This window comes from Dermacentor albipictus, chromosome 1 (assembly GCF_038994185.2).
Source record: "Dermacentor albipictus isolate Rhodes 1998 colony chromosome 1, USDA_Dalb.pri_finalv2, whole genome shotgun sequence".
Lineage (NCBI taxonomy): Eukaryota > Metazoa > Arthropoda > Arachnida > Ixodida > Ixodidae > Dermacentor > Dermacentor albipictus.
In genome coordinates this window covers 47,400,433-47,426,933 of record NC_091821.1, presented here as the reverse complement: position 1 = coordinate 47,426,933, position 26,501 = coordinate 47,400,433, and the positions used below count along the sequence as shown (strand labels likewise).

The 26,501-nt window shown below is 46.0% G+C and overlaps 1 protein-coding gene across 1 annotated transcript; it reads right to left on the bottom strand.

Annotated features, from left to right (window-relative positions):
• Positions 1 to 12: 12 nt before the first annotated feature.
• Positions 13 to 24,746, bottom strand: LOC135906705 (cholesterol 7-desaturase nvd-like). Its single transcript, XM_065438275.1, has 5 exons — positions 24,627 to 24,746; positions 20,675 to 20,798; positions 19,365 to 19,553; positions 10,198 to 10,793; positions 13 to 177 (listed from the first exon to the last, which is right to left on the bottom strand). Exons 1-5 carry the CDS (start codon positions 24,744 to 24,746, stop codon positions 13 to 15), a joined length of 1,194 nt encoding a protein of 397 aa, XP_065294347.1.
• Positions 24,747 to 26,501: the final 1,755 nt, after the last annotated feature.

Below are 26,501 nucleotides of genomic sequence, written 5' to 3'. Positions count from 1 at the left end.
AAAAGATGAGGTTCACCATTCGAGCGTGCGAGACCGTATATCCTGCCACGTGGGGCTACTTTGGCTGTAGAATTGGTTGTACCACCTACGAAATTCAGCAATAGTCCTGTCTTCTTTCGGTAAGGGTGGCTTCAACAGCATCTTCTTGTGATTCCACACGAGCAGATCCCTTTCGAACTGCGAGGAAGAAAGAATAGCATAGCAAGCTCTGTATAAACTACTGGTGCTGTATATACCACTATATCTCACAAAGAACAAAGAAATGTTCTGCGCGTGTCATGGCAACGTCGAGTCGACATCACGTAACTAAAAATGCGCTAAAGCGTAAGGGTGGTGAAGTGAGTTAATTAGATATGCTTTTGCTGGGCGGCGCATCTTTTGGTACAGAAAACTAGTTCCATGAATATGTAGTCTTCAGCCGTCCCTTAACGCATTGAATAATAAACACCAACCCTTACACTGAAGTACTTGGTAAACTCCACGATTGTTAGTTATTGCTGATTTCATTGTGCATCTTTCAGTATAGCTTAATTCAGTGTAACTTGAGGAGGAGCTGCCTGCTGCCGAAGCTCATGGTTTACGTGCCGCGATCGAACGGTCAAAAGAATGTTCCGCATGCGCCACCGTGACCATGAGTGGCGCTGGTTAGTGCTCCCCTAGTTACATCTTGTAGACATACATAAAAACCCAAGAATGCGAAAACGGGAACATCCGCCGCCGTAGCTGTAGCAGCAGGGGTGAGGTAGGGCACGTGTAATGCGAAAGCTGTGGCTTCCACCGGAGGCAAGATGTTTTTTCGTCCACTTTAATTTCCCTTTGCCTTATATCTACATTTCAATTAAAAACAACAAATGATTTATTTGCCCTAGGTTTTCCTTAGCTTCAGTAACTGTTATCTTCATACGATCTTGACTAAAAAAATAGGGCCCCTCGACTTCTCGCTAATTAGTATGCTGTATGGTTCCACTCTCTGGGAAGAAGCGCTTCTTGCATCTCGACCACCGGTGCACATGGGCCTATGGTATACTTGTTACGATGCTTGTCATCTGTTCTAGAATTGTTATGATAACCGTCGCTCGATCTGCAATATGCCATTGATGCTTCACAAATACCAGCGATGTGCGAGCTGCTTCATCCAATTCGATGGCCGCCGCCTGTGCACGCTAAACTTGAAATCAACCCTCAAGGTTATATTCCCGTTTAGGTTATATTCCTTTTATGACACAATTTGTCGACGCACATAAACAAAAAGAGAAGGAAGAACGAAGGAAAAATAAGCAGACTAGAGTGATTTCTCTACCGTCGAACTTATTTATTGCAAAAGTTGTAGTTCCCAAGTTCTCAGGGCGCTTACCTCTATATGGGCGACTGGCCACGAATCAGGCGGTATTCATGTTATGAGTAAGGGTGCGGGTAATTTCTAGCGAGAGATAAACGAATGGCAGCAACTGATTCATCCTACGATGTATAAAGAATTTTGAGAGTATTATTCTTTAAAAGTGAAGCAATAGACGCTCTCACAAATTTAATATGTTAATCCTTTTGTGTCACAGATAAAATTATAAGGCGTACTTGTGGCTGGAGCCCTGCGAAGTAACCCCAAGGGAGAGAATGACTAACGAGCTTAGGGAAAACCAAGATTAGCGAAAATATATTTGTAAATAAATTTCTCTTGAATATCACCCACGAAATAAGTAGAAGCTCAGAAGGTTCCGGGTGATGGCGGAATCGACAGATTCAGGATACAGAAATTTCACGGTAAAATACGATAGCTCCAACTTTGGAATCAAACCTGAAGTTGCCTTTACAACACCAATGATTATTCTCCGCCACACATAGATGATGGCAGCGAGGATATGATGAGATTCTAGATCCGCACAGATTAAATTGTGATGAACAACTTCTTTGCAAAACACAACGTCATGCTCGTCTTCTCCGCTATTACCTCTCAGACAAGGTGCATAGGGCGCAAAGCCTTGTGCAAACTACCAAGTGCAAATGTTACATAATAGCACAGAGGTTAGTGTCCCACCCCATTTTCCCGTTGTTGCAGGAATGTGAATTCAAATCACACTGGGGGTGTAGTAGCAAAGTATCTTCCTTAGTGCGCAAGCGCTTAATATGTTAACCTCCGCGAGTTTCATTCAAGTTTGTATGTGGCACCCAATCCGCTGAAATAATGAAGCCGTTGCAATGACGAGCTCTTATTAGCGATTAGCCTTTGTGCTTTAGAGATTCCTATGTGCCGACTACATATTAGTGGTATTATGTCATGAGTCATTCTTTAATTGCACAAAACGTAAGTGCGTTATCTGGAGTGTGCTTTGTGGCAAAATTGCATGCTAGATAATGTGATTTCAAGTTCGAGCAGTCTAGCGGTGCTGCTGAGAAAATTTAGTTTTCGTTCACCCTATTGGGAGGTTGATGTTGAGGATGAGGAGATAACCTGACGACGAGGCGATGGCGAGTTGATGATGATGACTACGGCAGCCGTCATCGGTGACGGCGTAATTGAAAGAGCAGGCAGACGGATACACACAGGGAAACCAATCTTCAGCTTTTCAGTGGCTGTCGACGATAAATGGCACTGGAATATGCAGAACATAAGGCCCGAAATAATGATAGACACTTTCAATGTTATTCTCGATACGATATGATCAATTGTGACAAACACGCTAGAAAAATGGCTGAGAAAGGCTCAAGATATGCCCAAATCCAAGTTTCCTAAGCACCTACCAGCGAATACTTTTGTTGCGGTCGCGCTAATGACAATCTTTTTGTTCCAACTACTTATTTCCCCCAATACCATTAGTGGTTTTCCATTGTTTTTACCTTTGCTTGAGACAGTGTGCACCGCCTAATAACATAAACTAAGCATGATATCTTCACAGGTGAGCACGACAGGCTGTGCGGCGCTGTGGAAAGACGCCCTAATTTGCATTGCTAATAACAACGTACTGGAAACGAAGACGAAGTAAGGCGTAGGCGCAACACAAGCGCTGTGGTGTGTTTACGCCGTCCGTCGTCTTCGTTTTCAGTAGGCCGTTGTTATTAGCCAAGAACCAATAACAACTCTGAGAGAGCAGACGCATGTGCGGCACAGGCCCGGCACAAAGAAATCACAAAAGTAAAGGTACCTCCTAACGACTGCATGAAGTTAATACATCATAAACTAAGGCAAAAATGGCAGTCTGCTTGGAACAATGAAGTAAACAACAAATTACACCTTTTAAAACCCGTGTTAGGCGAATGGAAATCTTGCACACACCAGGAACGTTTCAAAGAAGTGATTCTGTGCCGTCTTCGCATAGGACACACACACCTAACACACAACTTCATTCTAACAAAGCAAGACAAACCCCAATGTGAACTATGTGGAAACTTGAACCATTGAGGAAAACGTTTTTTACCATATTTTACAAAGAACACATCCCTTTTCACCCAGCTTTGATTTTAGGAGAAGATGCGCTTGTTGATGTATCATGTGTTTTTAGCTTTTTAAAAGAAGGAGGAGTTCTCATAAAACTTTAAAACTTCACAGAGCGTTAAACTACACAATACAGAACACCTAATCCACCTTCTCATCCCTGAGAAGAAGGCCGAGGTCTTTAGCTAATTTGTTGGGACTTTCCGGGCTCTTGCCCAGACAAGGACTCACTGAGGTGTCCCAACTTATTGAAAGAATCCATACCTAGTGTTTGGCGCATGATAGCCTAAGCTGTATATGTGCCATTAACCCCAACTCAACTCAACTCAACAACTCTCCCAGTTTTCTATCCTCTACTTTTGAATGTTGCACGCGTCAGTAGGATGTTATTGTATACAAAGACGCCTCTCTGTCTATATTAAAAAGTGTTCCACATATGCCAGAAGTATAAGAGTACAGTGGTGAGTGTGCCTGTTGAACCTAGGGAAGCCACTCTGGCGCACATAGACTATGATTGTTTTTGAAGCTTATACACAACTCGGTCAGTATTGTCATAAAGTTCTTACGCTGGAATTGTTGGTAATAGAAAATTGCAGTCAATCCTGGCACTGGACCTAATATTAGTGAAGGGAACCGGCCAATTGCATGGCGCACTTACGAACAAAAAGGTTTATGAATTTGGCCCCAGGAAATGGGTTCGTTAGCGAAGGGTCATATAGAATTTTTACATCTATATTACACATGTGACTGCCGCCTTAGCTCAGTGGCTATATAGGGTGTACCAACTGTCACTGACAGTGCAGCATGCGAAGTCTGCGGCACTGAAGAAAATATCGACCACCTGTTGTGCCACTGTCCACGATATGCCCCAGAAAGACAAGAACTTGCTAACGCTCTCCAAAAACGGGACAATCGGCCGCTTTCCGTGCAGGTGCTGCTGGAACACCGCCCCCATTGCTCGTCGGCCCATAAAGCAGTGAAGGCACTTTTGTGCTTCTTGAGGGTGACGGTTCTTGTGTGAACGTCTGTGACTATTAGTGCAGTTATGATTAGACCACACGCGTCAGCGAACTCACCGCTAATTTTCTTCCGTCCTTCCCACCTCTCACTCCCTGTTATCTTTGTTTCCCCTTTCGCATTCCCTTGGCGTAGGGTAGCCAACCAGACCTTATTTTGGTTAACCTCTCTGTGTTCTGTAATGGTGAACATTTGGCAACGGATAAAGGGTGTCCCTCATCGAAGAATGAACTAAAGGCACTAAAAGAGAAAGCCATAAAGAAGGCAGCAGGAGATGAGAGCTTCCGTCGCCGTAGTGCTGCCCCAGCGACTGGAAAAGCAGCGCGTCCAAAGAGTGACAAAGAAACAACGCATCAGAAAGTAGGGGGCCTCTCAGACACAGCGTGGCCAGCGCTTCCATCGAAACCGCCGGAACAAGTATCTACAAAGACTTCGACCACAGTGGAAAGCTCATTATCATTCATGATAATGAATCATTATCATTCATGAGTTCATTATCATGAACGATCTCCAAATACTGAATGTCGGTTCACCTACATTTATTGGTAGAGGAAAGGAGCATTCCACTATAGACCTTGCGATAACAACGAGAGATGTGTGCTTAGCTTGGTCATGTGAACCCGACCCGTGCGGCTCAGATCACCTACCCATTTGGTTAACACCTACACATACTGCGGGTCGCCATATGTCGTTTATATAGTTATTAACTGGGACAAGTTCCGACAGCTGATCTCAGAGGCACCATCTCAAGACAGCCTATTTAAACTTATGAGTGAGTGCTTACAAAAAGCTACAGTACAACGAAGACGGAATATCGCTAAACCAAATCCCGATTTAAAGCTTTTGCGGCTCCATGTCACCGGCGCGCTTATAGACGGGCACAGCGCTCTGAACGACGAACCGACTGGACTATATACAATCGCCTTGATGCAGCCATACGGTGGCATACAAAACAACTTCGTCGCAAGAGCTGGGAAGCTTTGTGTAGTTCGTTGCATACTGGAAGTGGTTTTGGAAATGTATGGCGCATACTGAAGGCTCTCCGCACTCCTGAAATCTGCAAGAATCCTACGGCTACATTAAGCATAGCGACTGGCCAGTCACCAAAAGTAATAGCAGAGGCATTTGCAGACATTTTCGTCTCTCCTGCATCCAGTGACACCACAATTAGCGACCTTCCTTGTTTGACAAGTCACAGCACCGTAACCGCTTCCTACGGTCCAGCTTGCCAGATGGACGAGGCAGATTTCACTCTTGAGGAGCTGCGACACGCGCTGAGCCTCTCCAAACGCCGCACTGCTCCAGGAGCAGATGGTGCGACGTACCAAGCATTGCGGAACGTTGATAAGAATTTCCATGACCGTATATTGGACGAGTATAATGAAGTATGGAGAACCAGTGTAATCCCTGCTGGGTGGAAATCGTCCGTGGTAATACCAATTTTAAAGCCCGGGCGTCCGGCAAGGCACCTCAAATCCTACCGACCAATATCCCTAACTTCAAACATCATCAAATTAATGGAGCGAATGGTCTTGTTTCGCTTGGATCGCAGGCTAGAGGAGCTGAATTTTTTCCCTGATGTCATGAGTGGCTTTCATCGCCGCCGTTCGGCTCTGGACAGCATATCAGACCTTGTCTCAGCACTCGAATTTGCTAAAGAAAACAAGCATTCCACCTACATGCTCTTCCTAGACATACAGCAAGCTTTCGATTCAGTTCCGCACAAGGCGGTTATTTTCGCTCTTGCAACCGCGGGAATTTCGGGTCGTGTGCTCCAGTTTGTGCATAATTTTCTATCGGAGCGCCGGATGAAAGTGCGTGTCGGAGGAGTAACTAGTGAATACCGAAATGTGAAGTGTGGTGTTCCACAGGGCAGCGTATTATCGCCGCTTTTGCTTAACGTGGTACTCGCCGCGCTTCCAAGTCGTTTGCTTCGAGATACTGACTTCCCTGTGCGTGAGCATAGCTGTCTACGCAGATGGCATTGCTCTCTGGATAAGCGGCCCTTTGCACCTTGGTCCGCGGCTTCGTGCAAGCTTGCAAAGAGCCCTCAACGCTACTTCGGAGTACTTGGGTGAAGGTGGCCTGCTCATATCACCTACTAAGTCGGCTGCAATAGCCTATCACCCTAAACAACGCGCTCGTCGAACAATGAGCCGACTGTATCTTCACGAAACGCCTATAAACTGGGTGCGACAACACCGTTATTTGGGGTTAATTCTGGATGATAGCATCTCTTGGCGTCCTGCCGTTAAATCTGTAGGACGCAAATCGCACTCCCTTCTTAAGTATGTGGCCGCCTTGACTGTTCGAGGTGCTGGTGGCGACCAAACAACGGCTCTTCAGGGGTACCAGTCATCTGTACTCTCAGGAATGCTGTACGCATTACCAATTTTGAACATACTACCTAGTTTGATGGCCCAACTGGAGCGAGATCATCGCGTTGCCCTTCGACTAATGCTTGCATTACCTCGTGAGGCGCAATCTATTGTATTACTTACTGAAGCGCATCAGTTACACCTGAGGCTGCAAGCAGATCAGAGAGCTCTGTGTCATATTGAGCGTCTGCACCGCACATCGAATGGTCAATCGCTCCTTGATCGTCTGATTCACCGCCCATTATTTCGCACGGGGAAAATGGCGCCATTATTTATGGATATCACTACCATTTCTGAACATGCTGCTTCAGATACATCTCCACCTCTAAAAGGTATCACGAAACACGTATCCCCCTTTTTCCTCACAATCTCTGACATGCACAAAAAGTCTGATATGGCTGTTTCGGCAATATTCCAATTGGCTCAGTCTCACTTGTTCGAAAAGTTTCCAGATTATCTTCAAGTTTTCACAGTTGCATCTGTACACAACGACGGTCAAAGCGCCTCTGCAGCTTTTTACTGCCCTTCAACTCAAGTACGACGTATCTTTCAAATACGTCATCCAACTTCGTCAACAACTGCGGAACTAGCAGCGAATAATGTTGCACTGAAATACGTGCAAGAGGGGTTAATTACATCGAAGGTTGTCATCTTTACGGACTCCCGTGCTGCCCTTAGCAGGTTACAACGCAGTGAGCTTGATTGTCCACTTGTGCGCAGCATTAATGACTCTGCGAGCAAAATTACATCACGTGGGGTATCTCTCGTTGCTCAATGGATACCTTCACACGTAGGAATCGCCGGAAATCAAGAGGCTGATCGGCTCACTTCAAGTTGCGTTCATAACAACTGTGACTGCCCAGAAATTATGTGCAAGCTTCATGACGCTCGTCTGCTGATTCGTCGCCACCTACTCAAGCAGCATCCAGATCAGCGCGTCGCAAATGGAACGTTCCCGCCCAGTTTTAGTGGTCTAGGCTTGCCTCGTCGCGCTAGAGCACAACAGCTCAAGCTGAGGGTTGGTTGCGTGAACGTGCACGAACGTTTATACAGACAAGGGCGTGCGGAAAGTCCATTGTGTACGTCTTGTGGCTGCTACGAGACACTTCTGCACCTTATATTTGAGTGTCCCGCTTTCAGTGCGCATGTCGCTAGTGAGAAACTATCATCTCCTTGGCTTGCTGTGTGCGACACTCGAGGAATGTTTATAACCCAGTGGCTGTGCATCTAAATGTTATCAGGCCCATCGCGCCCTACTAACCTTTGCAGAACTAACTTAGGTTCACGTTTGTAGCATAAACATTCAACATTCTGTAGTAGCATGACCTTTAGTCTTTAGATTTAGTCTTTAGATTTGTCCTGTTGCAGTGCTCTACGTTGGTCTTTAGATTTGTGCTGTTGCTCTCCTTTCCTTTTTCCTTTTTCCTCCCCTCCTTTCTATCTTCCATTTCTGTGTTGCTGTCACCTCCCTTCAGAAGAGTAGGCAGGCGTTGTGCCCCTTCCGGTGGCAGTTGCCAGCCTGCTCCTCGCTTTCCCTTTTCTGTTACCTGTGTATATGTGTATATGTGTTCAAAACAAATATTAATAATAATAACTGTTATGCACCAAGATTTAAACATATGCAAATCCACGCAACTGGATCGAACCAAGGTAATGTTTTCTGTAGCTGGGAGATACCCAGATCATTTATTTTGCATTACGCGTAATTACATCATTAGTCTTAATTAGTTCATCAACTTCTCAAATATTATAATTAGATGAAAAGTGCCAATGAGACAAGTGTATAGCAACATGAAAAACTGCCGATACAGGTTACTGTGGCTCAATAAGTGCTACGAACAGTGTATTTCCGAACTTGGAAGTAGCTTGGAAGAACAGGTTGGACCCATAGCCTGTGGCTATGGGTCCAACCAGTTCTGGTATTTCTGTGTGTTCTATGTCTGCAAATAAAAAATTGAATTGAAAAAAAAAATACACCCAAAGTGCCTCGAGCGGCCAGTCGTGTAGCAGTTTTGCGTGTATTCGCGGGCTTCTTTCTCAGCCAGAAAAACACTTGAGTACGTATTGAGCTACAGGAGGCTGTACCAGACTTTATCACGTTGCTCTACAGTTTTCTAATTGGCACTTTTAATCTAATTATATTTGAGAAGTTGAATAAATAATTGAGACGTATTATGTAATTAGGCAGAATGCAAAAAAAATTATCTGGGTATCTCCAAGCGACGGCAAGCAACATTATATTTGTTCGGTCGAGTTACATGGCATTTCCACATTTTTAAATCTTTGTGCATGACAGTTGCGGTCGGAATGCGGCCGTGGAATGACTGCGGAATGAAATGAATGGGGCCATCGGGAATGCGGCCGCGGCGGCCGCATTCCCGATGGCCCCATTTTACCGCCATCCACCGCCCCATTTCACCGCCCCATTCCACCACCCCATTCCACCACCCCATTCCACCGCCATCGGAATGCGCCGCATTCCGATGGCGGTGGAATGCGACACATAGCTCGTGTACCGTGCATTGGGCGCACATTTTAAAAGAGAAACGCCAAATGAATTTAGACTGGTGAATAATATCTCAAAAACTATGTTTTCATAACTTTCGAGGCAACAGGTTGTGTACTGAAACAGCAAATGACGACCAATGTTCACTTCTTTATTCCACCCCGAAACTCCAGCTCTGGCTCTTCAATGTAACCGCACGGATTTCAAAGTGAGTCACCATACTTAAGCTGTTTTTTCCCAATAAACGTTTTCGAAAATTTGCAGGTTCTTTAGCAGACAATTCAGTTAATATCTCCCGATAATATCTTCACTGAATCGGAGCAGACGCCGTCAAAATCTATGACGCCGTGGGGCGCTGGCTCAGGAACTTCAGGGCGGCATCACCGCAGGTCTGCCGTTTTCGCGCCGCTTCTTGCTTACCAGCTTCCTTTTTCTTTAATTGGTCTTCAAAGAACCGCAAGTAATGAAAAGTAATCCGGAGTCTCCCACTAAGGCATGCCTCATTATCTGATCGGTGCTGTGGCACGTAAGACCCCATAAGTAATTTTTTTAATTTTTTCCACAAACAACTTTTTTTACCCAAGATTCCCAGGAGCAATTAAATCTGGTTCTGCAACTGCGTCGGGAAATCCAGAACACCTTTATTAGTTCCTTTACTTATTCGTCTTGCGTCGACAAAAAGACTGAAAGCCAGGATACTAGGCGTCCATTCCCTATTAACTGCAGCGCGACAGGAAGACTAACGGCAGGAAGGAGGCGAACACACAGATCACTGTGCGGTCGCTTCGTCTCTGTCCTTTGTCTTCCTGTAGCCGGTGCAGTTGGTGATGGATGTTCGTGGGTGGGTTTGAACGATCAAGTGAACTCACGGCTTTCGTGTAGATGATGCCTGCCAGCCATCGGAAGAGCAAGCTTGCGCGGGGCTCGAAGTACATGGTGTGCACCACGCGCATCCGGAACGGACCCATCGGCGTGACAGCGACCACGATAACTTGCTTGCCGGAGACACACTCGACGCGCACCATGAGCAGCCCGGGTCCCTGCTGCGTCAGGTTGGTCACGTTGTCAAAGAAGCGCGGGCACCGGCCAAGAACTCGTATCTTGGCGGCGATGTCGACGCAGAAGCGGTGCTCCTTTGTGTACCCCTTGGCCGTCCATAGGTGCGTGAAGAAGCGGCCCCAGCCGGTGTCGCCCGCGTTTTTCGCGAATTCCTCCGGCGACAGCAGCACGTTGGGTCCGTGGAAGTAGCGGAAGTGCATGAAGTCCGACTCGTTTTCGAACAGGTCCCGGATGTGGCAGCTCACCGTTTCCTCGTATCGCCTCCACACTTCCCAGCGACCGCTTGTCACCTCGGGAACGTCTTCTACCTGCCAGCTGGGCTCTTCGCCATCGGCGTGGTACCACAGAAACACGTTGCCGAGAAGCTCGGCCGTGGTCCAAGTTTTTATTTTGATGAAGTCGGGCACTGTAGGAAGGCAAGCAGCATAGCTAAAGGTGAGGCGATAAAGGTGTAGTAAACCGGTTGTTTCACGAAATACCTTGGAAAGTTCTTAAACGGAAGATGCGATTATAAATTTATTTCCTCATATTTGCTTTTATCACCGAAGCGCATATTATAGTTGGAATAGAGGTGCAAATTAGACGAATAATCATGCAAATTCGACTACTTAACTTATTTAAAAAAACATTACGTGCCATTGATCCGAATGGACGACTTGAAGTGCGCATAACCCTTTCCGGAAATGTAACGAGTTGACGCACCGAATGAATTATTTCTTTTACCCAAACGAATTATGGCGAATTGTCCAGATAAAAGCGAAACTCAGCCGGCAAAGAGCGCAACTGTCCTTGTTTTACAGTAGACCCGCATAAGGTATGTTGCTGCTTACGCCTCACCGCCTGGCGAATTTCAAAGAATACACCTCATGTGTGTACTTCGGTTTCAATTTTTCTTGTATGTTTGGGTGTTTGAAATTAACCTGAATTCAATACGCTGTAAAAATTATGAACGTCTACTTCTTGCGTTGCTGGAAACGGTTATCAACACCTCGGATGACGGACTTCAAGTATTCCATTACTGCCAATCGTCTGAGTCCCCTTGATGAAAAATTAATTAGTCTAAATTGACTAAGTGCTTGTTTAATTACTATCTAGAGTCATTTTCAAATTATTATGTGTCCTAAAAGTAACCCAGAAATAATAATTATCACATCTTCCCTATTTTTAGGGTATTTCGAACGTACTCTGTCAAACACCTACAGGTGTGAAGGTGAGTTGCAAGAAACGTGAACACTGCGTTTTGATTTCAATGAAATGTCTTTGCGAAAAAACATGTACACAACGACGTACTTTAGCCTCTTGTTTTCTGCATGTTTTTATTTATTCAAATATCCTAAAGGACCGGGGAGGCATTACATAGGGAGGTAACCACAGTAAACACAACGGAAAGTAGCACTGCGATGTGTGCAGAAGTCATTGGCCGTTAACATGTTGAAAAGCAAAACTCAAAATATAAAGACAGATAGCAGCAATCATCAACAACCATTCAATTATTACAGGGAGTAGCGTTATATATACACTCATATATAAAATGAGAGGAGGGGAAGGATGAAGTTTACAGCTCAAGGTGACGTTTCAGGCTGGTTACAAACTCTTCGTAATCAATGACAGATGCAATCGTGCCAAGCAGAAGATTCCATTGACGGATGGCTAGGACGAGAGGTGAAGGAAAGAAGAGATTAGTGCGAGCACAGAAGGGTTGGACTTTGAGTTGGTTGTCATGCAATGCGTGGGAATATGCGATGCGCTGGCGTGAAACGGGACATAACAAAGGAAGAGCGGCTGTGATACAATCTGTGCAAAAAGTACAGAATGGAAAACGTTCTACGTCTTTCACACTTGCTGTGCTGTGCGCGTCACAGCAGCAAGTCACACTTGCTGTGCGCGAGAAGTTCTTCGATATGAATCGAGCGGCTCTGTTTTGAAGATACTCCAATTTTGTTATTAGGTATGCTTGGTATAGGTTCCAAATCGAACAAGGGTAGTACAACTGCGAGCGCACTAATGTGATTTATTGTAAAATCTTAACGTCTGCATTAGCTAAACGCAGATTGCGTGTGAGAAATTCGAGTGTTTTAGAAGCCTCGTTAATAACCGTATCTATGTGAATGTTCCGCTAAAGGTCGGATGCAAAATGGATCCCTAAATACTTTGACAGGTACCGATTCTACGGTCATTTTGTTTAGAGTGTAATGAAAAGGTTCGGGGTAAGATTCTGTTGTAAATGTCACGACTTTTGTTTTTGAGGTATTAATTTCTATTTGCCATTGCGTGCAGCAATTGTTAATTTTGTCTAAGTCCGATTGTAACTGAAGTGAATCAGAGGGCTCATTAATTTGCCTGTATATCACGCAATCCTCTGCAAACAATCTTATTGTAGAATGGTAGGTTCACACTGAGGAATCCGGCGTCTACAGCGAATGGAATTCTCCTGCCGCCAAAAATCACGTAGTTCACACTGCTTGCGGACCGCGCCGCCGGAAAGACAGGGCGCCATCTGCCCCATAAAGTGCTAACCTCCAATCAAGCGCGGGATATCCCGGATGTTCGCGCGGCTCGAAATTGTGCAGTTGTCTCCGCTCGCGTCGAGTTCGTGTGTTTATGTTGCGCGTCTCCACCATTACTTGGAAAGACAATGATGAACCCCGAGCAAGAAGAGGCAGTACTGCTCAGCCTGTTGGCAAGCACCTTCCTGGCGATGCATGACGCGCAGAAGCATACGCCGAAGAGACGGCGGCGACATGACGTGAGACTCGGCCGCCATCTTTGGAAGTTCCGTTTCGCGCTCCCCGATTGGTCAGCGCCGCGCGGCGGTGTTACGGGCTCCCAACCGGTGCCACCAGTGTTACGACACCCAACCGGTGCCACCAGTGTTACGAACTTGTACCGCTGCACCACGATTTCGGCTTTGTGGTCCCGTAGCGCTCGTCACCCGTTTCGTGACAGAGCGTTGGTAGCGAAGACTCCGAGCCTGGCGTCGATGAGAATAACAAAAGGGACTTTATACATTATATACAGGTTATCATACAGGACATGAACGGGTCGGCACTGGGGCCGAGTGCTCACAACAAACGCGACTGTTCTCGCACGACGACGTCCGGCGAAAACGCGTGACACATCTCACCCCAGTCGGGAGCGACACTCTCTCCCGGTGGGGTCGGCGGATCCTGTTTTCGAGCGGCGTGTCGCTGCTTTTATAATCCCCGAGGACCATTGTCACTCAAACGGCCCAATACAAAGTCAGCACACGACGGTCGTCCGAGGGGTCCAACCAGCGACCGCGCTGGCCACCCGGTTCAAAGTTCGCGCGCGCGGTGACCTCTAGGCAAAGGGAGGTGCGGCGCCGGGCTGTCTGGAACACGCCGACACGTCCAAACTTGCGGCTCGCCGAGGCTTCTCCGCTTCTCCCGCAGGACCCGCTGCCTGACGGCTCAGCATCTTGACTTGTGAAGGGAGAATTAGGGCGCTCGCAGGATAGATTCTGCATCTTGCAGATTCGGAATCCGGGCTTGTGGTAATGGCACAACAGCATCCCCGCCCTCAGATAAGGCGCCGGGAAGACGAGCTGCCTCCACGTGGCTCGGATGCCAGGCGCGCACGTTCGTCAGGCTCGTCCAAGTTCACGTCCAGTGTCGGGACGCCAGGTAACTTCACGTGCCCAGGTCCGACTCGCCAGGACAGGAGCTCTGCTCACCACGTCGTCGCCAAGGCACCTTGACCAGCTCCGCTCGGGTCGTTCCTAAGACCTTGCTTCTCGCCACTGGTCCCGCTTGGTCGTTCTGCAGCTTGCAAAACCGACCGGCAAAAGGCAACACCCAACACGAACAAGTGCCCTCTGTCTCCCGTCAAACACCAGACAAGGCCATAATTCAAATCAACCTAACTAAATTGCTATCCCTCTTTTTGCTCCCGATGCAACAAGAGGCAGGTGTACGATCTAGTACACAAGGCTCAAACAACCAGTTTTCAAATTAACAACACAACAAAATAGACAAGAAACAATTATTAATCAGCAATAATAATGACAAATAGAATGGTCCCCTTGAAATCGCTTTGGACCGAAAACATACTTCTGAGGAAGCAAATGAGGTCATTCATTTTTCCCGGTGATATTTTCGCGGAATCCGAAGCTGCTTATATTTGCGACCCTGCTTATCCGTGTAGCGGCGGTACAATAAGCCAGATTCTTTGCCAAATGAAACCCTCTTTTTGTTCACTCCCCGTTTGACGCTCTTCCTCAGATCGGCTAGTGAACAATCTTCCTGTTGCTCGCGAATCCGAGTTTCCCTTTCAACTGCAGCCTGCTCCTGCCAGCTGGCGGAAACCGGAGCGAGTGTGGAGCCCGCGTCGCCTAATTGCGGCGTCGCGTCTATATCGCGGCTAGCACTGCACGCGTCACTCCCACTCACCTCCAGGACCCGCTCGTCTAGGCCAGCGTCCGAGCTCTGCCTCTCCCGTGACTGCTCGCCACTCAAGTTACCTTGATCAGTCCGTGTGCCGTACCGCCTTTCGCTCACCGACGCTAAGTCAAGTTCCCTCGACAGCGGGCGCGCTTTGGATCGCGTGGGGGCCATGTACGCCACGTCGGCAAAGAATGATTTGCCCTGATCCCTCAGCAGCTGCTCCGAGCTATTTGAGAAGAGGTAGGAAAATTGCTCCGGGAGGGCGGCTGACACAGCGGCTTCGGTGTTAAATTTCCCAAACTCTCCTTCAATGATAACCGTTGCGATCGGTAAACAGACACTCTCCTTCTCGGCCACTTGCCGTATCCTAACGCACTCTCCCGTAAAATCACTCGAGGAGACGAAAGACGGGTGAACAACGTCCATAGTTGCTGCAGAGTCCCGAAGTGCACGGCACTTCTTGCCGTTTACCTTAATTTCCTGCACATAGGGCTCCAATAGACGTATGTTTTTGTGAGTTTCCTGTATCGTTGCAAAAGCAATTCTCTCTGGGCAGCTTGCAGCGATGTGCCCTTGCTTTTTGCAATTGTAGCAGGTTAACGGTTTCCGTTTTTCAAAAAAACGCGTCGTATCATTTCGCTGTTTTGTTGCAAAAGCAATTTTCTCTGGGCAGTTCCCAGCGATGTGCCCTTGCTTTTTGCAATTGTAACATTTCCGTTTTTCGGGCTTTCCGGAAAACCCATCTCTCCTATCTGCCTTTTCTACGCGCACTGCCTTGCTGTGCAAGCTGCGGCGGGTGTAATACTCTTCCGCTAACTCGGCTGCCTTGTTTAGCTTAACCTCCTTTAGCCTATCTTGCAGCCAGAGCCGGACATCCTCATCAATGCAACGGTAGAACTGCTCCAACGCGATGCATTCGACAATTTTGTCGCGGTCGTCGTAAACCTCTTCGCCCTTCAGCCATTCCACCAGGTCGGCTTTTAGACGAAACGCGAAGTCAACATTCGACTCCTTACCCTTTTTTGCATACCGGAACCTCTGCCGGAAAGCTTCGGGCGACAATTTGTACTTCCGCAGTAGCGCTTCCTTCACATCACTGTAGCTCTCAAACGCCTCTTTCGATAAGCAAGTTATTACGTCTGATGCCTCCCCAGGAAGCAACGCTAACAGATTCTGTGCCCAAAGGGATCGCTCAATGCTATTCCGTTCACACACGTGCTCAAATTTCACGAGGTATTTGGCCATATCCTCTCCGACGACAAAGGGTGGAAGTTGATCGCGTATTCTTGGAACATTAGAAGTGAGACTAGGCGCCGGCGAATTATTTCGGATCTCCAACTCTTTCATTTTAAGCTCGTGCTCACGTCGCTCCCTCTCTCTCCTTTCCTCCTTTTGCTCTTCGCGACGTTCCTGTTCTCTCCTTTCCTCCTTTTCCTCTTCGCGACGTTTTTGTTCTCTCCTTTCCTGCTCGCAACGTTCCTTCTCTTTCCTTTCCTCCCTTTCCCGACGTTCATTGATATCCGCCCAGGCCTCAGCGGCTTCCTCAGCCGTTACGTCCCCAGTCCTCATGACCTCAAGGATCGCATTCTTTCTTTTGGTTGAGCCCAACTCAATGCCCAACTCCTCACAAATTTCGAGAAGTTCCTTCACCTTGTACTTCTCCATCGTTCACACTGTCCTCCTGCTGTTTACCCTTTTTGAATATACCTGCCGTACGCTACTATAATGCTACTAGTAAGACATATGCAAGTATTTCACACACTGCCCTGTCTACCCCCTCAGCATCCCCTGGTTTTCAAAACACTCTTACTAGGCTTGAAACACACAAGGTTATCACAATGCAACACCAAATCCTTCCCTAAGCTACTATAACCTGTGTTAGAGAAAGTCTGGTGTTTGAGGTAAACTTCAGGCACTCACCGCGCCGAGGTAGCTGATGCCGGTCAATCCCGTAGCTGCCATCCAGTGTTACGGACTCCCAACCGGTGCCACCAGTGTTACGACACCCAACCGGTGCCACCAGTGTTACGAACTTGTACCGCTGCACCACGATTTCGGCTTTGTGGTCCCGTAGCGCTCGTCACCCGTTTCGTGACAGAGCGTTGGTAGCGAAGACTCCGAGCCTGGCGTCGATGAGAATAACAAAAGGGACTTTATACATTATATACAGGTTATCATACAGGACATGAACGGGTCGGCACTGGGGCCGAGTGCTCACAACAAACGCGACTGTTCTCGCACGACGACGTCCGGCGAAAACGCGTGACACATCTCACCCCAGTCGGGAGCGACACTCTCTCCCGGTGGGGTCGGCGGATCCTGTTTTCGAGCGGCGTGTCGCTGCTTTTATAATCCCCGAGGACCATTGTCACTCAAACGGCCCAATACAAAGTCAGCACACGACGGTCGTCCGAGGGGTCCAACCAGCGACCGCGCTGGCCACCCGGTTCAAAGTTCGCGCGCGCGGTGACCTCTAGGCAAAGGGAGGTGCGGCGCCGGGCTGTCTGGCACACGCCGACACGTCCAAACTTGCGGCTCGCCGAGGCTTCTCCGCTTCTCCCGCAGGACCCGCTGCCTGACGGCTCAGCATCTTGACTTGTGAAGGGAGAATTAGGGCGCTCGCAGGATAGATTCTGCATCTTGCAGATTCGGAATCCGGGCTTGTGGTAATGGCACAACAGCGGCGAGGCAATCCGGCGGCAGCTGCCGCAAAAATCGGTACGGGAGCGATCGGCGCGGAAGGGGCTATTCCGGCGGATCTCGCCGCCGCCGAACTGCGTTCCGCCGAACTGGGCGCCGCTCCAGACGCCGAATGTCTCAGTGTGAACGGGGCAGAACTCAGGTTATTGCTTATGTCATTAATATAAACTAAGAATAAGATAGGTCCAAGTACATACCCTTGTGTTACTCCAGATTTCACATGGGAGAGGGTTGATGAAGGGCCATTAGCGAAGACTGTTTGTTAGCGATTGGCCACAAAATTTTTAATCCGAAAAATTGCCTTCGAATTAATATTCAGATTGTCAAGTTTTTTTATTAGACGTTTGTGTGCAAAATTGAAGTTTGTCACCAAAATTGACAACGCTGCATTTATCCCTTTATTTTGTAGTCACTTGTCCTGAGTGGTCGCGCGGCCTTCAGGGGGTGTAGTCATTTCTTTTATACGGTTTTTCGTAAAAGCAGGCCCATCTGTGGAGTGGCGCTTGGGAAGAGCAGTCACTTCTCTAGTGGTGCAGTTGAATGAATACAGGGTACCATTAAGAAGGGCCTTATCAAACAATAGTTTATATTGCTCACCAGGATGTCGGGTCTTTCGAGCGAAGTCTCTAAGCTGTTTCCAAATAAATTGCATCCTAGGTGAACATTCCTCCTCTATCCAAAGGGAAGCAGATTTGAGATCTTTCAGTTTGTGGGCATTCTTGAGAATGCAGGTCTTATCTTTGAAATTTAAGAATTTCCCAATTATCGGGAAGGTGTTGTCCTCCCTTCGTTCTCTTATTCTATGCGCTCGCTCGACTTCGCCTATTGAAATTCCCAAGTTGTTGGTCATAAACTTTGCCACAACATCTTCGGCATCTTTCTATGTTTCCGTTGTCTGCTCAGCAATGCCTTTGGAGATTAAGTTATGTCTACGGATTCTATTATTGAGGTCATCAACAACTTTGCTTGACTGTCGCGTTTGAGTTGTTGCTATGCTTTGAAGCATGTACTGCGATTCTTTCAGCATCGTGACCAAGGTGTTGACCCCCTTAGAAATGTTTCTAAGGGGGTCAGTTTTCTTCTAGCTTAGATAAGCGTCATTTGATTTCTGTAACGCGCAACTGTACATTTTTGATTTTTCCAAGAACTTCTCTTTGAAAATTATCACTGGCTAATTTCATTTCTTTAATTGCAGCGAGAACTTTATATTTGTCTGGGCCAGGATTTGTCTCAACGTCACCAGCACAGATTAACAGGAGCCATATACACGACACAGCCAAAGTCGGCCGAGCGCCTACGCAAATCCTAGTGGCAGCACAGCCTGGACGAAACCATACTGGTGAAAATAACACAGTTTCCCTCCCAAATGGCACAAAACAACCTATTCGAACGCGGTATGTGCAAATATCAACAACCATCACAACAGGATTGACAGCTCAGAAATGGCAGTTCGGACGCATAAAACAAAATTCGGCAGGAAAATGAACGAGTGCGGCGAGCATTACCATGTGCACCTCGGATATTAAGCAAGGTCTAGCTCTTGTTGCATAGATAGATAGATAGATAGATAGATAGATAGATAGATAGATAGATAGATAGATAGATAGATAGATAGATAGATAGATAGATAGATAGATAGATAGATAGATAGATACGAGTCTACAGAAATTGATATCGAGATCTTTTTCGTTACAATCGTCCATCGATCCCTCCAAAAGTATTTTGCTCAGATTTCATTTGGGTCTATTGAAGCAATAATAATAATAAAAAAGGAAAGCGCTGGCTTGAGGATGGACACCTCTGTAGCAGCATGTTTAACGGCTGAAATCTCAGCGCTACATCCTTTTTATTACGAGAAGATGGTAACAGAGCACCTTTGGCCGAGTAAGGCACGTGGGTGCAAGCGCCGTCGTTTGCGTCGAACCTCCACCCGTGGAAGGGGCACTCGATGCAATCTCCCACCACACGGCCCATCACTCCCAGGTGGGCACCCAGGTGCGGGCAGTAGGCGTCAAGCACGTGTGCAATGCCGTCCTCGGTACGAAACACCACAAGCTCTAATCCTGTAGAAAGAGGAAAGTCTATTAGAGCATCTCGCGAAATGGGCTCCAGATTGCCCGATCAGCTGTCGGCCGGATATGAACATGCACAGTTTTGTTAGATTAAAACTGTCTTGCTGCATCGGGAAGGCTTCATGGCTGTTAGTTCTGGTCTTACCGAACTGCGGTTCGCGCACTATAATTTTCCTCGGAGAGTGCACGAGCGATCCGAGAGCCCGCTGTAGTGAGACGATATTAAGGTAGAATAAATTATCCAAGGAGCGACCGAGAGGCAGTTGCAACGTTTTTCGGGCATTTGCACCAACATGCAATGCCGTAACGAATGAGGGTGGCCTTGTACGCATAGCGAGCTAGTTGGTTGAAACAATGGCTATGGGAAAGTGGCGGCGCCGATGTGACAGCCGGCTGAGCAAATGAGCTCAGTCAGAGCAATTCGCGAAGTCTGGTATTTTTTTATGTTCCAAAGAATATCCTTTATGCCTTTCAATTTCCAAGGAGTATAGGATTTAGGCTTAAGGCGTGCAGTATGCTAAAAAATTACCGATATTTCAATAATAGGCTCCATAAGGGCCTGACTTTGGGCTGGTTGGCGTTCCACTTCGGAGGGAAAACACCGCGTAAGACGAAGACTAAGAAAGGACGGCAGCACATGCGCTCACTAACAACGTTGTATTTATGGCAAGAAGAAAATAAATATGTCGAACACGCACAGCCCCCTGCATGCCTTGAGCTTCGTCGTTCTTGAGGCAAAACCACTTATTTAAAATCAATGATTCACCCTTCTTCTGCACAAAAAACTTTTCATCTTTGATCTTGCATTTTTGACGATATACTCGACGCATGCGGGGTGTTGTGCATGTTCTGCGTAGTTATTGTATGGTTGCAATAAAGACAACGTTGGCAGGCAGCGCATCTGTTGCCGTTCTTTCTTAGTCCTCGTCTTGAGAGCTGTTTCCTCTGTCCAATGACTAGACTGGTAAAATCGAGTATGAAAAACATGAAATAATGCGTCAATACCTTGTTTTACTTCTTTTTTTATCGCGGAACCTATTTTCTCAAAGGCTTTCGTCCTCTTTCTCTTTCTAGAACACGTAAAAGAGCGATACCCCGACATTGAAACTTACCAAGTACGTCGACTCGCTTTACTTGTTTAACCTTGAGTTCTTGAGACTCTATAATAGGAAACCAGCCATTGGGATATACCGGCGGCAAATCCTCTTGGGGATACCGCCTTCGGGTAGGAATCAACTGCAAGTGGAAGTATGCAATGCTTTAAACTTATGTGATCGTTTCCAGTCCTCGAGCAACGATTCATAGGCTCCCATTGAACATCAAAAAAGTGGTGACGCTTGGGTAGTTTCCTAAGGATGTCACAGTTTCTTTACTCAAAATGTTTGTTGCCGATTTGAGGAGCTTGTGAGACGTATAAAAGAGCGTCTGCAATCGCGCGAATGCAACTGACCATTGAATTAGCTTATGGTTCTGTGCATGAGGTTCTACGAAGCCGCTACTTCAATGCAGAGCAAGACGCTTTAGTAAACGCAGGGATAATTTTTAGTTAAGGAGGTGGAGTGTTTACATCTGCTTCATTCCTGGCAGTCAGGAACTATATATGCTATGGTATCAGTAAGTAACATCCTGTAAGGTAGTTTTCTGGGCCATTTGATGCATGATGACAGTTTGATTGTTCCATCAAGTAAAGACGGGAGCACATAGACAAAGAAAGGCACAGGCTGAATAAGTTATAGGTGAATGGTCAGCGTGGTCCTCTGCGTTTTTTTTTGTCCATGTGTTTGCGTCTTTACTTGTTGGAACAGACACGTTGTGAACATCCTGTAGTCCGAGGATTGGAAAGGTGTTATTGTCAGGACAATTAGTACACATTCGTCGCAACCTATTACCCAAGGTGCAACGAAACCAGGATAGTTTTCGATCGCTACAGTGCATCGTTCTTTCAACACTGGAACGTGTGCTCGCAATCCTAAAGTTAGCTGAACAGATTCTATGTTTATAACTGCACAGAGTGACCGCGTACTCTCAATGTCAGGGAGGAACACAAATGGTGCGTATTCGCGTTTGAATGTCACGGCTCGTCAGATCAGACGAACGGAGCAGATAAACCAGGAGCCCCTCTTGTTTACTACAACTCATTCGTTCTACACCTTGTGCCTTGTTGTCGCCACTGCACATAAAAAGTGCAAGTTGCTGCTACTGAAGAAATGAACAGATGTTAGAAAGGGAAACATTTTTCACTATTACACTCCAACAACCATGACGGTATTGGACATATGAACACTCTCCAGATATTTCTTTGTTAACACAATTTTCAGTATGATATAGTTGCTCGCACCAAGACTAAGGTTCTGACGCCTGAGGAACGGGTGAACCTCCTAGGTGACAACTTGGTTTGCAGTCTACGACTTAGCAAACGAAAGGGTGGAGATGCTTTACTATTTGTCAGCACCATCCCCCTGAATTATAATTATCCCTTGTTTAACCGCAGATATATCAGTCCAATATGAGGCGCTATTTATTGCATTTTCTTCTGGGGTAACTGTCGGTGTGGTGTACCGTTCACCAAGTTCTAAAGTACATTTTTTCGATCACGTCTTGGAAGGCATGTTAGATCAGCTGGGCACCGGGCATAAGGAGGCTCTCGTATGGGGACTTTAACTAAAACCCAAACTCGATTCCTCTAACATTTCGTATCAAATAATATATGAATCATACGGGTTCACGAATACCATTTTTGGTTGCCTCATCAGTGCGACAACAATATGAATCGCTTTGTCAAACAGCTGCACGTACCGATAGAATTTCATTTCTAGAGAGTTTTCCGCCATGCGCGAATATGTTATGGAATCTTTAATGCAATAACACAAAGTGTAACACTAACCCATGAACACGCCAAGAAATACTACAAACAGCCGATCAACCCTTGGATGACGCAAAGTGCCTTAGAACTATACCGTAAGAAGACATTTAGGCATAGAAATCAAAAGGAAAGGAAAGATGTTTGCTACAGAAATCAATAAAAACTATTCAGGATCAAATTATTAGTGCTTCTACGACGCAGTAAGGAAATGCTATTATAGGTCATTAAATAGAGGTATTACTCAGCAAGCCAGGGTGGATGATAATATTTTTTACTCTGACTCAAAGCAAACAATTTTAATCCATTTTTCCTTCATTTGTCTTTTTTAACTTACCACTTAAGTAATGGCCACAGCTCCTTCAATAGCAACTTTTAAAGTCACAGCGTGTGATAGGATATCATTGAGTATAATGAAATCTAACGAAGGTATGCTGTGCGAACATCTAATCTGCTGAAAAGAGCGAAGGTCTCTCCCATTTTTAAGAACGGTAATTTCATGTTAGAAAACTACAGACCGATTTCGATACTCTCAACCGTTAACACAGGATTCGAACTGCTCATATCCAAGCAAAATACTAAGTTTCTAAGCTACTTTAATAATTTAACTGCACTGCTGCACTGATTTTGTCGAAATAAATTCACTAGAACGGCAGTAACTTACGTGACAAACTACAATAAAGCTTTTCTGAATACCAACGAAATAGTAAGAGAAATTGTCCTGGGCGTAAACAAAAGCGTTCCACACCGCGGATCATGAGCTTCTTGCCAAGGAAGTTGGAAGTCTATGGATTTCGTAGTGACATTCTAAATTTTCTTTAGAACTATCTTGAGGAAAGGTACCAGAGCGCATACACGTTGAAATCGTCTCGTCTAACTTCCAAACTATTTCATATGGTGTACCGCAGGGGTCAGCGTTGGAATAGATACTGTTTGTCACGTACATTAATCACCTTCCCCAAAGGCTTGATAAGATACGGGCAACAATGTATGCTGAGGGTACGGTAGTTTTAATATCAGTGAAGGATTTGGACAACTATAAAATGCTGCCAATGAGCAACGAAAAACTTCAGAAAGAAGGTTTAGAGATAAAACATTGAATTTGAATATATAAAAAACCAACTACGCTAAGTTCTTATTCAATAGAGCTAAAATAGCAGCACCAACAAATTATAAGGTCGCGACAATAACTGCAGAAGTTCAAGAGTAGAAAAATCGCGTTATAAGGCTAGGTTTATCACTTCGTTACAGGGCACACATAACCAATGTTTGCAGCCGGCTAACTCGTACTTGATCTGTACCTCACATGAAATGAGCACACAACTTCTTTTCTTTTTTCGGTCAGGAACATGAGCCTCATTGTACTGGCCAATCGGAAAGATTTCTTTTGTACGTTTGCAATGCGAACAAAGACAGAAAAAGGTCCCTGGAGCGGCCTTCACTCGTTGAAAGCCGAAGCAAATGTCTTTTCTCTGCGGTGCGGTAAAAAGGCCAGGCCATGAGCAGCTAAAGGGACCGCTAATACCATTAAATTCGCGCATTGATAGCACTGATATGTATGAGATCATGCACGCTGAAAAACAGTGGGGCAATATCCCTGCAAAAAAACACGTTATGAGTCGAGTATTTTTTGTTGTAACTGCATGAAACTGGCGTTCATGCTTACATTTAATTTCAGCCCGATTTGATGCTTTGTAGCAACCCAAGCGAATAATAATTAAAAAAAACAGTCTCTTATTTTTTTAAACTTTGTGGTTTTAGAAACGGTAGTCATTAACATTGTCATAACTGCATCGTCGCTGCCATCTCAATCCCCTTCCCTGTCCTCCCACCTACCTTTATGTGATAATATATAACCAATGGGCGAAATGCCTGTACTTCTCTGTCCTTTATGCCAATTTCTCGTTGTATTCTTTTTTATTAGCATGTAGGATCTGTTTGAACAAGTACTGCAATAGCCTTGATGTACTGACACCTTTTGTAACACACATAGAGGTCTTTGGGGTATTTGATAAAAAAAAAAGTTGGGCCGAAAATAATTTTCGGTGGCTGCAACTTCGAAGAGCCCGTGGAAAGCATTCCCGCGAATAGAGGCGAAAACACATTTCACGCACACAGGTAAGGCTGAACTTTACAACTCGCTAAATACGGGGACACGCACAGCAAATAGAAAAGCGATCTACAGAATAAATTGAAAGCCCTACCCTTTTCTTATCTTCCGACGCCCGTGCACTGTACCGCAAGAAGGTCCAGGTGAGGCTTGCGAACAAAGCAATGAGCGGCGCATAGCCCAGGCTGAACCAGAACACGTCCATGGGAAGCATGGCGAGGGGCTAAGCTTGTGTGCTAAGCTAAACGCGCCGTCTGAGTAAATGCGAGGAACGAGCGTCGCCGTGTTAAGTTTGGTGTGCACCTCCGGACAAGATAGTAACGAGTAAAGGAGGCGGTACTCGTGCACCTCTGTGCTTTTTTTTTCTCGCAGATGCTCAGACGAAAACAGGAGAAAACGAGCCAGAATACGTGACTGCCGATTAAAAAAAGAAAATAGACAAAAGAAAAATTCTCGCAGAACGCATTGCACGATCATGAGATTAGCATTCATGAAATGTAGCGACACTTCACAAGAGGCTTTCAACGAGAGAGAGAGAGACAAACTATATTAACCACTGCGGGATTGGAAGTCAGGGCAGGTACGCCTACTGCGTCTCCCAGGTGGGGGCGACGTCTTGAGCCCATGAGACGAGTGCCATTAGAATCCGATTAGAATTACGTAGCTACCGGTTTGTTACGAATTGCGCGCATCCCACGCTTACGTAGGAATTGGTGTTGAGCGGAGCTGTCTTGGATGTCTGCGCCAATGTTCAATGCAAATGTTATGCAAAACGAAACGCTCATAGCGAGAACGTTTGTATAAAATGACGCAGACAAGGGAATATACTTTTGTGAACTTCTGCGTAGCCGACTTCTTTGAATATTCGGTCGCCGACTTCTTCATTTCGCGGCAGCTCAACGCTCCTCGCTCAGTGCGCGCTATATGACAAGCAGGACAACAGGCAAAGAAAGAAAGAAAACCAACCTGGCTCAATGCATGTTCAAGTCCCAGTTTGTTCACTTCAGTGATTTTGCTATGCTCGGCTGCTTCGGCTGCCAACTTCAATTATGGCCTATTCTCCTGATTATCTATTGCCCTGCCGAAAATGTTATTTTCGTAACTGGTCTGATGTCAGTGAGCACACGTGTTTGCGCGTGCTAACCACTGTACCTGAATTCTCTGAATAAACTTAGTGACCAGTGACGCTATCTTTGTGCGTTCGTTTCTTCATCCGATCGTCTTTTCATGCGGTTTGGCGTCTTTTATGCCATAATTCAGGTATGCTTGTGCTTGCCTCAGTTGTGCGGCCTAATTGTTCGGGCATCATGGGAAGACCTCTGATCCGGAATATGTTAAGTTGCATCAGAACTGGCGACTCTATTTATTGTGCCAGCAGTCCCAGTATTTGCTGCGCAGTTTGTATGAAGGTTTCTAGTTTTGTTTTTTCACACTAGGGATTTTCTTGCAATGTTTAAGCTTTCATGGGCAGATTTCACTGTATATGAACAAATATACGATAGACAGTTTCGTAAAATCGACGGCACCGCACAGAAATAAAAACATAGGCATTCAGCAATTATTAGCACACCAAACTGGTATGTATTACCGAAAATGTCTCGCGGCTCCGATTAGACGCGATTGCAAAATTTAATTATGAAAGTGTGGATGAAGACAGTAGGACTTCCCAAGACAATAACTGGGGAAATGTGGCAGAAGATAGAAGAAACAAACAGCCGACCTGGTGAAAGGTGTGGCATTCTCAAAAAGCTTGCTACCATTTACATTCAATTCCTCATGACTTAAGTCAGGGACTTCGAAGAGTGCCCTCATTAAATAACTGCAGAAGTACAGACCCTCCAGTTACAAAATATTCACGCAAGTAATTTCGAATAGAACCAGCACAACCCTTGTTTCCAGACAAACCAAACAGAGTAAATAGAAATGGATATTCAAGAATGACATAACATCGGTGTGATCAATCAGGACA

Bases quoted from the DNA above. Each gene is read 5' to 3' on its own strand.
- LOC135906705 (XM_065438275.1), bottom strand. From the start codon at position 24,746: ATGCTTCCCATGGACGTGTTCTGGTTCAGCCTGGGCTATGCGCCGCTC. The intron at 19,554-20,674 runs GTAAGTTTCAAT...CTCTTTCTACAG, and splicing joins AAAGCGAGTCGACGTACTTG to GATTAGAGCTTGTGGTGTTT. The intron at 178-10,197 runs GTGAGTTCACTT...TCTTCCTCGCAG, and splicing joins GCATCATCTACACGAAAGCC to TTCGAAAGGGATCTGCTCGT.